General features: G+C 31.2%; 1 protein-coding gene across 1 annotated transcript; it reads left to right on the top strand.

Annotated features, from left to right (window-relative positions):
* The first annotated feature begins 476 nt into the window (after positions 1–476).
* Positions 477–15,688, top strand: LOC107189790 (eukaryotic translation initiation factor 2-alpha kinase 4). The gene is made up of 14 exons (XM_015578431.1): positions 477–586; positions 3,980–4,149; positions 4,460–4,721; positions 4,952–5,192; positions 6,169–6,464; positions 8,225–8,599; positions 9,101–9,613; positions 10,127–10,290; positions 11,094–11,527; positions 11,988–12,264; positions 12,785–13,298; positions 13,776–14,258; positions 14,545–15,431; positions 15,562–15,688. The coding sequence occupies exons 1-14, from the start codon at positions 533–535 to the stop codon at positions 15,686–15,688; spliced, it is 4,797 nt and encodes a 1,598-aa protein (XP_015433917.1). The 5' UTR covers positions 477–532.
* Positions 15,689–17,405: the final 1,717 nt, after the last annotated feature.

Below are 17,405 nucleotides of genomic sequence, written 5' to 3' on the forward strand. Positions count from 1 at the left end.
TGTTACAGTCATCAGTACAGTATATTAACATTACTAATTAGAATTTAAAATTCCCGCCATTTGAATTTGACAAGTTTCGATACATGTTGTGCACACACTTCACACATATTTAGTTTTCTGTAGCTGTACCGCTGCGTAGATCATTTGTACAAAACCGCATACTTATTTATTTTTATGAACTGCTTAGAAACTTTTCTTACATATAAAAAGCTTTATTTAGGCAAACACTTGTATAAATAATTAAAAAAATAATATTAGCCTCGAGTATTATTTACGACTTCATAAATTATGGAATTAAATAATAAACTTGTGAAATTAATCTTAATACACAAAATTAAATATCCTTAATTGATTATCATGTGCAAAACTTTGAAGATAGTGAAATAGTTGTGTAAATTGGAATTCTAAATCATCGATGGATTGATAAAACGTAAGGTTAAGTGTCAAATAATGAGTTAAACGCAGTTATCCGAAGCTATATATTGGTGTTTGTTGAGGTTAGACAATGAAGATATAATGCATTAGGAGAAATATGTCCTGTGAATCTTGTAAAGATCGACAGGAAAACGAAATCGAGGTCTTGAAGGTGAGTTCAAAAATTTATAAAAATTATATTATAGACATTAAAATGCAGATATAGTTACTATTTTGTTTTATGAGTTTAACCTGTCTATTGAAATATTCCAAGCAATATATTTATTTACTTGTACAAAGTGTGATAAATAAATTTTCCATTACTGAAATGTTGAAATTTTTTATGTTATTACTTGGAACAAACATTATAGTTTTTATTACAATTGTTGAACTATATTAATATAAAAATATAAAAATTCAGTGGTTACACTTGCTTAATCTATATATGTATTTATATATATGTATATACACTTAACCATATAGGTCTCGTAGATGGTTAGATATTAGTGTACATTCTTAAATTATTGTTACAAGAGTAAATACTATAGCATTATGCTATTTACACAAATTCATATTTTGAGGAAGTAATTTACAAAAATGGAAATTAAGTAGAATTTTATTTCCTCTATGAAGAATCTTATATTAGTTTTAAACTTAAACTAACATAAAAACTCTGTTCAACTGTATTAAAATTATTTTTGACTTTCCACTACACCTTTACATAAGTTATAAAAAAGTAATGTTCCTTTCCTGGTTTAATCTAAAATTCAATAGAAAGTTTATAAACAATTTTCGAAGTTACATAAAATTAACATATGTAAAATGTTTTGGTTTTATTTTGATCGCGAAAATTCCGCTAATAGCGAATTGGAAAATTCGCCGTTTCGGTCGACACATAATTACGAAATACCGACAGTTATCCGATGGGTCATTCACTATTATAGTGCTCCATTTTATTTACTTTCGATGTGTCTTGTTTACCATCTTCATTAACTGATAATCAGAAAGTAAATCCTCAATTGGCATTAAAAAAGATTGATGACTAGTTGGAGAATGTTGTGAGCTACGGAAATCACATGTGAACTTACCACTTTAATCCTACTACAGTGGACGAAATTTTTATAAGAATAGGTACCTACTGTTTCTAATAAAAAATCCAAACCGTCCAAATAAATTTTTTTCTCATTAGAAAATATTACATTTTTCCATTTCTCATGCCAGGTCATGTGGTTTCATGCGAATTCCAATCTTGTTCTTTTATGCTCCTGCGTAAGAGGTGGTTTCAACGATTTTTTCGTCCACTTCAATCTTTTATCTTGCTGCAATATTTGTTGCAGACGTCATGTGGTCACCGGGAAATCCAAAGTTCTTGTCATTTTACTGTAGTTTTATTTCCAGTAGTAATTTCTTTAAATATTCGTGAACGGTCACGTCTTGTTAATTTAGCATTACCACTTGTATAGTGGTTTTTACTGTACTTTTCATGTATTTTTAAATAATTGTGAATGCAAGTAATGGATCTATTCATTTTCATAGAGATCTCCCAGATAGATAAGCTTGCATCGCGATGTGCTGCCGTTTTTGCTTGTTTTTTCGATGTTAAAACTTTTCCTCGTGTCATTTTCGTTTAAGAGGAATTGTTTAAAATATTACTGTACATATTTAACAACTACGATATTATAACACTGAAAACACTGACTCTCTCAAATATTTCTTGTACAAATGTTGAGACAGAACTAAATATATGTAACCGTTCTTATAGAAATTACGCACTGACTTCGGCCTGCGAGTGATTGTTTTTATAAACAACCAACAGAAGACTCAGAGTTTGTTTACAGAATCCGTGCCATAATAAAGACATTGTAGTGTTTGTAAGGCTAGTAAAAATTTATGGAATACATTAATTTTTCTTAGTAAATCATAGTGTTCTTATAGAAATTTTGCTTACTGTATGTACGATGTTCAATTTAGCTATTCAGCATCCCTCCTTAGAGGCCCAATACGGCAACATGTAGTTATAAACAGTAATATACATTTGACGTAATATCAACTAGGGAAAAACACACATATTAATAACAGTTTTCTGATATTCTTCAAAAGATTATAAAAGTTTCATAAAGAATAAGTACGTGGAGGCTTATTTGATGTACCAACATAGAATGATTGCAATGATTTTTGAATATGTTGTCAGGGGCATGATTCTGAACAACTTTTTGCTTACATATAATCGGCGGATGGTCCTAGTTTCCGAAATATTCACAAAATCTCCTGGTACCACTTTGGTGGTGACATGGCTAACGCGTCTGTTCAGTACACTCTGTTTCTACTTATTGCCGGGGCGAATACACAGACAAATCTTTTTTTGTTAATAACTTTTTAACAAACAACGATTGATGGCTAGATCCTGCTTAAGGTGGCTCAGGAGGGTGACGTTAACAACATATGAGTTGGGTTCCCTAAGCAACAGTTTTACCTTCACTGTAGTGGTACCGAAAGTTTTTTGCGAATATCTCGAAAACTAAGGCCAACCACTGATTCTATGTAATGAACAAATATCAAATACTTACCGTTTTAACTTCATGTGATACTATTGTAAACATTAGTTTTTATAAAGATATTTTATAAATGTATTTTTTATCGACATTATGATTTGAACACGTTAAAAAAATAATTGAAAATGATAAGTTTTAGTAAAATCCTGATCTATTTTTACTTAAATTATGCATGTAAATACAGAATATAAAATATGGATAAAATGAAATCTCCATTTTTTGCACTGTAGTAAAAGTGTATTTTATTATATTTAAAAAAATATATACTATATTTCATTTGATTACATTCACTGTCCAAAGATACAATTTTACAATTTTACCGTTATCTCTTGTTGCAATATTTTCCAATGCAAGACAAATACTACATCAAGGACTGTTTTCTTTATGATATGGACGTTTGCTCAAGAAAAAAAATACGTGTCGAACATTTTTGAAAGAATTACTTTTTAATTAATACCTATGAACTGTCCTTTTTTATATCAACTGAGTTATTAGGAACAATTTTTTGCAAACGGTTCATAAAATTTGGTAGTCACAAAATTGTTAATAATTGACACTATAACATTATTTTAGAGAATATTTGGTTACATGATAAATTTATGTATGATTATATGTAAACGGTCGATTTTTGTATAATTATGTTCCGAGAGTGTATTCGAAATCGATAAATTGCTTTCACCATTAAATTAGGAGTGTTACCTTCGTCAATGTTTACGTGCTAGATTCTATGGTCATTCATATTTTAATAATAAATTTCCTGTTCTTCGGTATTCGTAAGTTTTATCAAACTTTTTTCTTCGAGTTCAGAATTATAAATGTCGAGCTACTATTGTTGTATTTCCATTTCGATATTTACTGAAAATTTCTGTTCATAAATACGTTTTTGGAAAGCATTTAAAGCGTTCGAATTAAAAAAATTAGCTTATAATACTTATTGCATAAAATTTTTGTAACGTAAATTACTAAATAATTTTATAGTTAGAAAACGAAAAACAATGTTTTTTGTTATGCAGAGTATTTTTGGAGATGAACTCCGTGATTTACGGCGTGGAAAAAATAAACGGAGATGGCAGCCGTTAGATATCTCGGTAACTTTAATACCCCAAAGAGGCATGTCAGGTCCGGCTGAAGTATACGCGCAAATTGATTTACACGTTGCTTGTAGCGATAAGTATCCTAATGAGTAAGTACCTTTTTGCAGTTCTTTTCCTTCGCAATTACACTTTCCTATTATGTTTACTGAAAATTTTGAATATGTTATTTAATTTATTGAAAAAGATTTTTTAAATAAAAGACCACACGTGAATACTACACGCTTATGTAGCAACTTTCTTTCTTTCTCTACATTCATCTCTTAATATACAAATATGAATTTGACAATCGTCGTGTATAGTATTTCATCAAAAAAATCAAGACACACAGTTACATTCAACATTATTGTAGGACAAGAAACGTGTTGGAAACCTCTTTTATGTTTATTTCGTAAATTACAGAGTCCCAAATATAGAACTCAAGAACAGTAGAGGATTATCAAATGAACAGGTTGCAGTATTATATTCCGCATTAGTGGATCTCACCACACGATTACGAGGAGAAGTAATGATCTTTGAATTAGCCCAACATGTACAGAAATATCTGCACGAAAACAACAAGCCACGTTATAGCAGCTTTTATGAAGAAATGGTTTCAAGGCGTCAAGAAAAAATTGAACTTGAAATGGTGGAAAAACAGCTGAAAGAAGATAAAGAGAGACAGGTTAAAAAATACAATTTACAGTATAACTAATATTATTTAAACGGCAACTAAATCGCCAGTTTATGCTTTGATAATTGTAGACTGAAGTTTTTAGAGACTTTAATTTTCATTTATACCTTAATTATGATTTTTACCCAGCAAAGTTAATTGAAGTTGTGACTCCACGTATATTTCGAAAATATATACGCATGATTTGCAAAATTTGATCAATAATAAAAGAAAAATTGCAGGTATTGCAGGATGAAATTCAAAAAAGACAAGAAGCTCTAAAAGCTGAAATTCGTAACCGAAAAGAATCTATTCGCTTGTGTAATAATCGATCAGACAATCCATCCCAATCAATACCGTCATCTCCGCAAGAGAGATCACGGACTTATTCTCGAAGGAGATGCGCTAGTAGTTCGGAAAGTTCTGATGGTTTCTTATGCGAGCATAAGGGCACGAAATTACTGCACTTCGATCATACTAAAGGTGTACAATTTATAATGATTATTTGCTACATTTTATTTAAACAAAAGATTCAAATTCAAAGTTAAATAAAAAGATGTATTCATGATTTCATTCTGTTGCTAAAATATTGTACGTAAATATATACAACTATCACTAATGCATTCTAAATTATTTCTGAAGCTTCTGTATTTATTCAGAAAGATATATCTGTTACAACAGTATTGTAACTACACCAAAGAATAGTGAAAATTGAAATTATTTGCAAAACTAACAGAAAAAATATTTGCTTAAACAAACTTAAAATAGTTTTTATAAGGAGCCTCAGGAAATTTACAAAATTTACAGATATATTTATTACTCAGACGTTACAAAAGTAATGCTAATAAATATAAGTCTACAAACTTTTTATTTTTGAAATACATCCATTTTTACCTGTGACTTTACTTCATTGTAAATATTGAACATATGTTGATTCAACAGAAGATGGTTTAAAGAAAAGAAAATATAAGATTGAATTTTCATTCATTACATCTCTGTAATATAAAAAATATAATATAGAAGTGTTATATTATGCAAAACTTTTTCTCAGTATGAAGATGCAGAATATCCGTGTATGTTTTGTAACTTCCCTTTCAACCAATCTAACGCACTGTAGACATAACATAGTAGGTCACAAACAATATAATTTCTTACCAGTTTCCACAATTCAAATGCTTTCGAAAACTAATCACTTTCAGTATTACTTTAACGCATTATTTAGTCTGATAATCACAATCGAAAGAAAATAATACTGCAGTTGTAACAGTAGATGGAGCAACTGTTTTTGTATAATAATTTTATATTCACAGTGTATTTATCGACAATTAATAGGGCAACTTTTGCATACAAGTGAAATTAGTAATAAGACTTAAATTTTTAGATCACTTAAACTGTTTTAGTGGAACATAAATAATTGATTAAAGTTCAAACTGACATTTACAATGTCTGTTTTTTACAGACGAACGTCAAGTGTATAGAGGAAAATGTATGGGTCACAGTACTAAAGGGTCAGTTGTTTACGCGGGTGTGGATATGACAACTGGTGAATTGTTCGCAATTAGCGAATGGACGTTCAAAATAAATAACACAATCGATGAAAACAATGTGCAGCACATTACCAAACAAATAGGAAGCCTCGAGCAAGAAATAAATCATTTGCATAAATTACACCATCCGAACCTTGTGCAGTATCTGAACATGAAATACCTGCAAGATGGCGACGATGCACTTGTTTATATCCTCCAAGAATTTGTGGTAAGTTCGTACTGAAATTTTCCAAGGAATAGAAAGTAGCATTGTTGTGCTTTTACTTGCAAAAGTTGCAATTTGTAATAAATAGAAACAGTAATATTTCTAATATTAGTTATCTTTGCATAATAATGAGAATACTGTAATACCTTACTAATTGCCACAGAGTAGAGATCATATCACGATAGCTACCGAGAAAAATAGGTAATCTAAAAATTGATTTCAATTATCAGTTTCTGGCTTACTTACCACAATGTATACTACAATGGTAGTAAGGATAACGACGTAACAATTAACCCGCCACCGAGCGTGCACATCAGAGTCGCGCGAGCATAGTACAGTAAATCCTCGATTAGTGTTCGAAGGCTCCTCGATACTGAACATTAAATATTTCATAAACTAATGGCCATATGCGGCTGAAACAAATAATCATTGACTTCAGAATTCCGAGCTCTATCGCTGTGTTAAACCTCATTAAAAAGTCACCGTTACACCTGGGGACCTCTCCTTGTTAGTACCGAGGTGCTTTCGAACACTCATCGAGGATTTACTGTAGTGCGTGTACTCCGTATACGAAGAATTAATATTTTGATCTTTTGATTTAACTGTCAAATTTTTACAAAATATTCATTCAGAGATATAATATACTTCAAATACGTAATTTTCATATACAGTAGGACTCCTGTATCCGCGGATTCAATATCCGCGGTTGACCGTGGTCCGAAAAAACTGAATTCAAGTATGTAATCTATCTTTCATAAGTTTGCATAAAACTCAAATAATTCTAGCGCTTTTAGTTTTCATGTAATACGTCATTTTTGCCCAAAATCGTTCGTTTTTACAAAAACTCATGTTTTTCAAGAACTGAAGGAGGTGGAGACATTTTCCTTCCGGATTCGTGATCTGGATGAGAAACTCTATAAGAATCTCCCAGTGTATAATTTGCGTTTAATTCGTCTGACAGTGTAATCAGAATTGGGTATTATTTGAACAGTATGAAATAAATATTTATCTTTAGATCCATTAGTTGAATAAATTCTATTTAGTCTTAAAGTAATAATGAACCTTGACTCGAATATCGAACATTAGAAATTCACTTCTATGTTGAGTAATAACTTCGAAATGATTTAGTCAAACTCCTGAATGTATTTTTGACATTTTTCATAAATAGTATTTCTCACGCAACCTTCCTAATCTTTAGTCAAGTGCAAGACGATTTTTATATTGGTTCCTAAGAATCGTCGAAATTCACTTTATGTGTCACCCTTCCGAAACGCCAAAGTTTATATAATTCGTCAATTTGCTATTGAAGAGAACGTACGAAACGATAACCCGAAACCTAACTATAAAATAATAAATTTATTATTTGCTTCGCTCACTGTCTGTATACCTGATAAATAAGTTAAGATCTTTTTTGGAAAGAAATTAAAAAACAAATCGTATTTGAAATAATCGATTGGAATTTGAATGTCGAACTTGAGCGATATGTAATATGATGTAAAAATATCCTTTGGAAGAGTACGTAAAGATGCTGGGTACAATCCAACACGGTAAAACGGTTTTTTTTTCCTATAAACAGATCTTCGTGTACTGAGTGCACGTCGTACACGCCTGCCGGTGGGTTAACAAAGTAGACAGTACGACACATAACAGGGCAATGTTGTATTAACGTTATTTATATTAAATTTCTTCTAATTACGTTACTTATGTTAAACTTTTCGTAAAAACGAAAAAGAGAATTTTGAGCGTCAACCATTCAATGTTAGATAGGTACTAGCTGTTCGTTCTTCTTGTTGGAGAACATCCCTGTGGATATTGACTTTCTTCGATATCTGGCGAATGGAATCTTGTCTGCTTTAAAATACCTCCATGACAATAACGTTGTTCACAAAGACTTACGTGACACAAGTATCTACATTGATCGCACAGGGACGGTTAAGCTGTCGGATTATTCACTTAATAAACGATTATCTGATATTTATCAGACATGTACAATAGTGAAACCTGAACAAGATTTTCCCAGCGTCCAAGGAAGAGGTGGAAAGAAAGCAGATATTTATCGCTTTGGTGTTCTTATGTTTTCCTTATTAAATGGAGTTATTGCTTCTGGAGATAAAATCGATCCAACAGTTATTAATCAGGTATTTATGTGTTTGTTGTAATTGAAATTTCTATTGTACAGATCACTTTATAAAGTAACTAATATTTTTCTAAAGTGAGGTTCATATGTTTATACGCTTAGAAGAGTTTTCAATATGCTTAATGAAGTATGTATGTTGAATAATCAAGCCCATTTTAATATCTGTAAATAAAGCAGAATTTTTTGTCAACCATTTAGCTGATGTATAAAGGGATTCGGTTACCTATAAAGATATAATACTGAAATAATTCTGATTTTTAACTCATCTTCATTAGTCTCCATTTTATATTTTCAATGCGTAAAATACTGTGAAGAATAGAAGCTGAAATATTGATAACGGAAAATTGTATATTTTTTATAGAAGAAATATTTAATGTTGTTTATTTGGTGGTATTCGTCGGCAAACGATTGAAAATGAAATATTCAACGTAGATTTTGTCAAATGTGTTACTATTTAAAAGAACGTTCATTTTAAGTTACTAAATTTATATCAATGTTTTAGCCGGATTTCCAGGATTTCTTACAAAAGTGCCTTATCAACGATGAACGAAAACGCTGGTCTGCCGAGCAATTGTTAGAACACACTTTCATAAAAGCACCCCTAGCCCGAGCATTGTCACCTCCGAAAATACCACGCAGAGACGAACAAGAGCGTCAAGAGCCTGAGGAAACCGACACAGATATTCGACAATACGTACCCCCTTTAGGCGGTCACTCGAGGATTACAAATGAATTTGAGGTGCTTGAATGGCTTGGTAAGGGTGCGTTTGGCGATGTGCTTAAAGTGAAAAATAAATTGGATGGTGGTGTTTACGCTATTAAAAGAATCGAGCTTAATCCAAAAAACAAACAGCTGAATAAGAAGATCACTAGAGAAGTCAAATTATTATCACGCATGAATCATGAAAACGTAGTGCGGTATTATAATTCCTGGATAGAGAGCGCTACCATAATCGACGAAACGGAAGAAGAGCGTGAAACACCTCTGGAAAAAAAGAACAGAGACTTGTTTAGTGTAAATGTTATTCTTATTACTTTATCTGGTACATTTATTATACATTTTACTTTGCTATTTTATTACTATATCACTTCCTACAATAATTAATGTCATGTAGTACAGACTCATGATAATTACGGATAATAACTTTTATATTCACCACTAGACAGTTTGTATACTTTATCAGCTAATCTATGCTATTTAAATCGCAATATCTTGTACAAGAAAATATACACTGCCTTCTTAATACTCTCCTCCACATGTTTAAAATAATAAATAATGCAACAGACGGAAATAATTTTTTATAGAGAATTTAAAAGTCGATATCTTCAAAAAATAACTATAGATTATTTAAATCAATTTTTGTTATCAATAAATTATGATCACTTTTTATTTTTGACACTTAAGAAATTAGTTCTCTTTATTAAGTAGAAAAATAATTTTTAATCAGAAATACTTATGAAAAAACTTTGCAACGACACAAGGCGAAAAACAAAGAAGTATTAATTTAACTTGAAATGATTTGTTTAGCACTTGGGTACAGACGATATCGAAAAATTGGCACCACCATTGCACGACGTTGAGTGGAATGTTTCATACAAATCCCGTACGAATACCACACTCCCACCGGATAGCGATGAAGACAACAGTGATGCATCCAGTGATACGGACAGCGATGAAGATTGTGCGTTCTTGTAAGAAATCGATCATTTTTGAAGAGTCAACTTTTAGTTAAACTTATAAAATCCAATTAAAAATATTTGGTGTACAAATTTTGTTCGTTTGCAAGATATGCCTATAATTGATGAAGATTATTGAAAATAGTGATACTTTCATTCATATACATATACTACCGACCAATAATATGAGATCAGGTTTTACAATTTGTAATGGAGTATAATGTTTTATTACAACGATATGATGAAACTCGGAATCAGTAGGTAAATATACTATTTGTATTCAACGTGGATATTTATGTTTATTTCTACTTTTGTAAAATGATACGTTCCTATTTCAGTAAGTGTGACTTGGTCTCATTACTGGTCTTCTTAATTAGCTGAATATTAATTAGTATGTACAAAATCTTTAAAACTAAAGGACAAACATTTGTACATACCTGCAATAATTTACAGAAATTATTAAAAGTACAACAAAATCTTTATAATGCATAGAATAAAGTATAGAAACTCACTCTGATCCAGCCAGTGAAATGTAACTTATGGTTAGTCAGATATATAAAATACAGACCATTTTTAAATAGTATAGTGAAGTATTTGCAACTTTTAATGATAATTAATAGTAAAACAGTGATTGCAATTTAAATCGTTTCTTTAATTCTAACAATTTTTAATACATTTTGCGTAATCATAAAAACGGCAAATTTTTTAAATGCTCGTATATACTTAAATTTTTTAATTTATTTATTTAAATAAATATAAAAAATCGTTTGATCTTCGCAATATTGTTATTTAAATAATAATCGTAAATTATTTTCCAGAATGCGGAATCTGTTAAGAATAGACACTTCCGATAGTATAGAATTCGAAAAGGATTCTAACTATCAAGAATCTGCATCGAGCATAAAAGAAGAAGAAAATGAAGATACAAATCAATCGAAGGAAACAACGAGAGAAATACAATTCATGTACATTCAAATGGAGTTCTGTGAAAAGAGCACTCTTCGAACAGCCATCGATGGAGGTCTTTATGAAGACCAAGAAAGAGTATGGAGATTATTCCGTGAAATCGTTGAAGGTTTAGCGCATATTCATCAACAGGGCATGATACACAGGGACCTTAAGCCAGTAAATATATTTTTGGATAGCAACGATCACGTAAAAATTGGAGACTTTGGTCTAGCTACTACAAACATACTTTCATCGTTTGCACACACTATGGAGATTGACAAAGAATCACAAACTATGGAGAAAGGTAAAAGCAAATGAATAACAAATTCGTTGAGTCTGTTGCTCGTATGTAGATACTGAATTTTTAAAAAACAAAAGGGAATGTCATCGGTATCGTACCGAATTACTTTATTATTAATATTATTAAGATTTCCTTTTTTTAATTTGGAATAATAATAGTAATCTTCAATGTGTACATACGTGGCAGTACATGTTTAACAACATTTTAATGTACATAATCGTTATATGCCAATAACGATCGGAGTTAAAAAAGAACCATATTTGCCTACTTTCTTTAATCTGTAAACAGGTTGTCTAGTTTCAAATTAGTTAATATTTTTAAATAACTTCATTGTATCGTAGTAATTTCCGTTATATTATAAAACATGAAAGTATTTTATTCCATGTAGTGTTTAAAGAATTAAGATTTAAGATTTTTGTATTTCTTCATAATTCAGATAGTATTTTCACGTGTAATTCACTAGGAATCAGTTTTGGCACCGAAGATGTGGGTTCTCTAACAGGACAAGTAGGCACTGCGTTATATGTAGCGCCGGAGCTTACAACGAAAGCAGCAAAAGCTATTTACAACCAAAAGGTTGATATTTACAGTCTTGGAGTCATATTGTTTGAAATGTGTTATAAACCACTAACAACAGGAATGGAACGAATTAAAATTTTACTAAATCTACGATCAAAAGACATCATACTTCCACCAGAAATGCAACAGGCAGATATGAAACTACAAACGCATATCTTACGGTAAATATTGTAGAAACTATTTTTCATTTTGTATGCCTATACATATGTTTCATATTTTTCCTCTGTAAAAATCATTCATTAACTTTTTTATTATTATTCATAGTACATAATTTTATAGAATTTTTATAAGGTATTCATAAATTTCTGTGTAGTTTTTAAAAATAATTCTTCAATTGTAGTACTTTGTAATATGTGTACCTTTATTTTACACAAAGTTCTGCAAAGTATTCATTTTCAATATCATAAGTATATTCAAATACAAGAAAACATTCTTCAATTTAAAATTATTTGAGAGTTCTTGTCGCCTAGAATTTCTTTAATTACTAACAAAAGCGTAAACATTAACTGACTGTATTTTTTAAATCAATTTGAAATGTACAAAATAATTCTTTGAACGCCTCTAATTTTGCATAGATTACATTATAAAGAATAATTGAGAAAAACTGTTATGTAACTCTCCTTGATCGACTTGTACATAATTCAATTTTAATAAAGTAAGTGAAATGTTTAATAATTGCAGGTGGTTATTAAACCACGACCCTAGTCAACGACCCACAGCTCAAGAACTTCTCTCTTCAGAATATTTACCTCCTGCACGACTCGAAGAAACAGAATTACAGGAAATGATCCGACGCACCCTGTCTAATAACCAGAGCAAAGCATATAAATATTTAATTTCTTGTTGCTTTATGCAAGAAGTCACGCCGGCTGACGATATTACATATGATATGAATTTACCTAGTAGGGGCCGTATAAACTTTTTATCTTGGAAAAAATACCAAGAAAGTGTAAAGTGCAAAGTAATTGAAATTTTTCAAAGACACGGAGGCGTTAATTTAGAAACGCCGCTTTTGATGCCAAAGTCGCGTCAGTTTTGTAGTTTTTCAGATTCCAGTGTAAAATTAATGACTCGTAATGGAAACATTGTGTATATCCCCCATGATTTACGTGCTCCTTTTGCAAGGTATATAGTATGGAATAATGTTCTGCATATCAGAAGATATGCTATCGAAAGAGTCTTCAGAGAAAAAAAGGTATTCATTCGTACCTGTTTATACTGTAAATAAAAATACATTTTATATTATTAATATATTAAAGAACATTCATTTTTTACAATAGAAAAATATATAGTGAATCTTATTATTGAATATGAAGATAGATAAAATTCTATTCTCGACGTTACTTGTAACACATCGTCTTGATGAATTTGGTTAGTCATCTAACTTTGCACTACCTGATAGTTATAAGAGTAAATACCAATAAGTTGTATTTATTCTTTAAGTTAATACCTTTATCAGTACTTCAATATATTTAAAATGATTTTATTTATTTACCTTTATTTTTGGTATAATAGAATCTATGATATTTGAAATCATATATTAATCTCATACACTGACTGCAATACAATTTAAGTTTATAATACAAATTAAGTTATAATATTTTTTCTTTGTTTCTTTTAAGAAATATAATATTATTTTTTGTTTATAATTAATAAGTGTTAAATTCTACAGGTTGGAGGTTTCCATCCCCGAGAACTTTATGAATGTGCATTTGACATAATTAGTCCTACCTCCAATAATTTACTAATGGAAGCTGAATTAATATATATTGTTTGGGAGGTAATCAACGAATTACCACAGTTACAAGAACGGAATTTCACCATTCGCTTGAATCACACTTCTTTGCTAAAAGCTGTGTTAATGTACTGTGGAATTGATCAAGAAAAGTATCAAGATATTTATTCAATCCTTCGAGACGCACGTGATGGAAAATTTTCAAGATTTCAAATCCAAACACATTTAATAAGTCTTTGTTTGACTGATCAGGCCATGGGAACATTATTCAATTTATTTGAGACTGAAAGTTCTATTACTAAGATTCATAGTGTATTAAAAACTATAACGAAAAGAAAAGGAGATGCTGCTACACTGGCTAAAGAAGGGCTAAAAGAAATGGAAACTGTAATGGAGAATATTGAAGCGTTAGGTGTGAAGGTAAGCTTTACTATAGAAGTAGTTGCAACCCAAAACATTTAGCACAGATCAAGATTTCCTTTAATTATCATAATAATGAGTTGATTCAAGGATATAGGACGTTTCCTTAATTTTGTCAACTTAATTTTATATTTCAATCGTATAAATTATTAATTCATAGAATAATAAGGAAATGATTTCTTGCGAAATATGATTTTTTAGTAGCTCCTATCATGTTACTGTTTCTTTTAATTTATAATTTAATAATTTAACAATATTATTAAAAAATATAACGAAAACTTTTCAGTGGGCAGTAGTAGTGGTACCCCTTCTGGTACATAATATAAATCAACACAGTGGCGCAATTTATCAAATAACTTGTGAAGTTAAACGCCGTAGAAGAAAATGCGGAGAAGAAGTAATAGCTGCGGGTGGTCGTTACGACAGAATGCTAGCGTCTTTTAGGAAAATTCTCGAACGTACAGGAATGGCCAGCACAGAAACTAAACAATACGGAGCTGGAATTAGTATCTCCTTAGAGAAACTTGTTTCTGCTGTCTTGGAAACATCAGAATCCTCGGAAATTAAATACGGAATTGATGTTGCCATTTCTTGTTTGAGCAATCCTAGTCGAGAAAAAGAAATGATAGATGTTTTGAAAGAATTTTGGAGTTTTGGACTAAAAGTTACAGTTTTGGATTTGTCATTCGTCGAGGAAATTCTCGAACATTGCACAGACCGTTCGATCAATTATGTTGTTATTTTAAAACCTGGCGAAAAAGGAAGTGTGAGAATTCACAGTTGGGAACGGGATAGATTTCAAGAAAAGAAAATAGCCAATCAAGAAGTTGGAGAGTTTCTCCAAAGACTAGACACATCTATACCCATCCTGAATAGATCGGAAAGTAAAACAGCGGCAAATGAAAATTTCTTAAGTAATAATAATCCAGTCAACATTAATATTAATTTTATTTTATCTGAAAGAGATAAACTTTCTGGTAGTTCCAGAAGAAGTTTGAAGAATTCTATTTTTGCACAGATGTCTACATATTTTCAGAGAATTGCACACAAAATTCCAATAGAAATTTTTGCAGTGTTCTTAGAAATGAGTGTAATAAGAACCATTATAAGTTTTTTAGAAATCGATGAAGAAGATCAGGATTTTATTAAAAGCATACAGATCATTATTGATAAGTAAGTATATAATATTTATTTACTAAAGTAATCAAGCGTTTTATATAATTTTAATACTTTTTACGCTTACTATAACCACGAATTACTCAACTGTAATTTTTTAATATAGGAAATTTCTTTCTCTTTTTAGACACGCGAGGCATAAAAAGTACATAAAACAAATATGCGAAGAAATACGAGAAGCGAGAAAAGAAAAATTACGACCTGTACTGATACTATATAGTTTGAATGATAGTCAATATATGACTCTTTTATAAATAGTTTATCTTATAAATATCTATACAGATTCATGTACAAAATGTTACATGAACGAATTAATTTGTAACATAAGAAAGTTACTCATGATAAAACGATTTGATTTTTATATAAAGTAACCAGTTCTTATAAAATACCTTTGAGTTATAAAATGGGCTAACAAAGATATACAGAGTGGAACATAATTCATAGTACAACTGAGAAGCGTATAAATTTTTTAACTCCCCCTCATTCGTGTTTCCTGAATTCATTGAGCAGAACTCCATCTGACAATGGGTGGAGGGAGCATTTTCAGCAATACTCGTAACACCACAACAAACGAGTAATCTGCAAAAACCTGTTATATTTTTAAAACAAATGGTTACAATAGCCAAGTTATATTCAGTTGTACGTGTAACTGACAAATTGTCAAAACCAATTTCCTAAAAATGGAATTCTGTTATGAACAAATTTCATACTACATTTTTTGTTTGTTTTCACATGAACAATCATTCCGTTGCTAGTCAGTAACAGATCAGTTAGTTTTTGACCAAATGTTACTGCTATGGAGAGAATGCCAATATTGTAAAACACATTAAGAACTAAGGATCATTCAAGATGTAAATGAGTGATGTTAATTTACACTTACCAGTGTTTAATTTGTAATAACAAAAATTATTTAAACTAATTATTTTATTTAGCTTGTCCTTCACATATCCAGCATCATTGAGAATGGTTTGCCATTCTTTTTAAAAATTCTATTTCGGAATTTTTAATTTTTTTTCTCGTAGGAAGGTTGTGCTTTGCCGTACAACACTTTCCGTATTTTTTAAAAACTCAACCTGGGTCAACAACGTCATTTATTTCTAATACTGTAGATTTTGGTCTTTGAACATATAGAGTGCCCGTAACTGGTGATACAACTAAATAAGCGGTGACTTCACGTGAAAAAATAAGTCGAAAATATAAAAAAAACATTTTTTTATTTGAGACTTCGTTTTCGAGGAAATCTATATGTATAGTATGAAGATTCATCTGTAATACGTGTATTCGTGCTGGCAATAAGTAAAAACGGGATGCAATGAACAGACGCAGCAGCCGAGTCAAGCCGAGTCCTATCCAGTCTTTTTAGGAAGTAGTAAAATCTTTTACACAAATTCAATGAACTTATGATACTTTCAGGTACCCAGTTTAGGGCTATGAAATTAGAATGTTCAAGAAGAGATAAAGAAGTTTCATATTTGCAATTATTTTGTGAAATGAATAATAAATAACGGTCTTACGGATTTATACTGGAGAGCTAAATCTTTAAAAGGAACATGTCGCTTAAACAAATTAGTTAAACATGATACTTATTTGGGGAATATGAACATCATAAATGAACAAGAGCGGTAAAGCGAGCCGCGGTATCAGTGCTCTCCGTCGGTGCCGACGCGTGCCGAACAGTGTCGGAGATGGTCGGAGCGGTCGAACGGGAGCGAGCCGCGGTATCTGTGCTCTCTGTCGGTGTTGACGGGTGCCGAGGAATTTCTGTGGTCTATGGGAGGGAGGTGTGCGAGCGAGAGAGTACGGTAGAGCGTGCCGAGTATCGGTGCTCTCCGTCGATCCAACGCGCTAGTGAGTTGCGTCACCCAGTTTATTGACTTAGCCGTGTACGCCGTGTACCAAGGTCGTACCATCCCGTGCAGGTCTGTGCTTGCTTCCTCACTTTCTCGTGAACCGTCGCGGAGGGTGGTCGCG

The sequence above is a fragment of the Dufourea novaeangliae genome, unplaced genomic scaffold, assembly GCF_001272555.1.
Source record: "Dufourea novaeangliae isolate 0120121106 unplaced genomic scaffold, ASM127255v1 scaffold162, whole genome shotgun sequence".
Lineage (NCBI taxonomy): Eukaryota > Metazoa > Arthropoda > Insecta > Hymenoptera > Halictidae > Dufourea > Dufourea novaeangliae.

Coding starts and splice junctions, on each gene's coding strand:
- LOC107189790 (XM_015578431.1), top strand. CDS start 533: ATGTCCTGTGAATCTTGTAAAGATCGACAGGAAAACGAAATCGAGGTC. Junction 4,150..4,459: donor AGCGATAAGTATCCTAATGA/GTAAGTACCTTT, acceptor CGTAAATTACAG/AGTCCCAAATATAGAACTCA. Junction 10,291..11,093: donor GATGAAGATTGTGCGTTCTT/GTAAGAAATCGA, acceptor ATTATTTTCCAG/AATGCGGAATCTGTTAAGAA.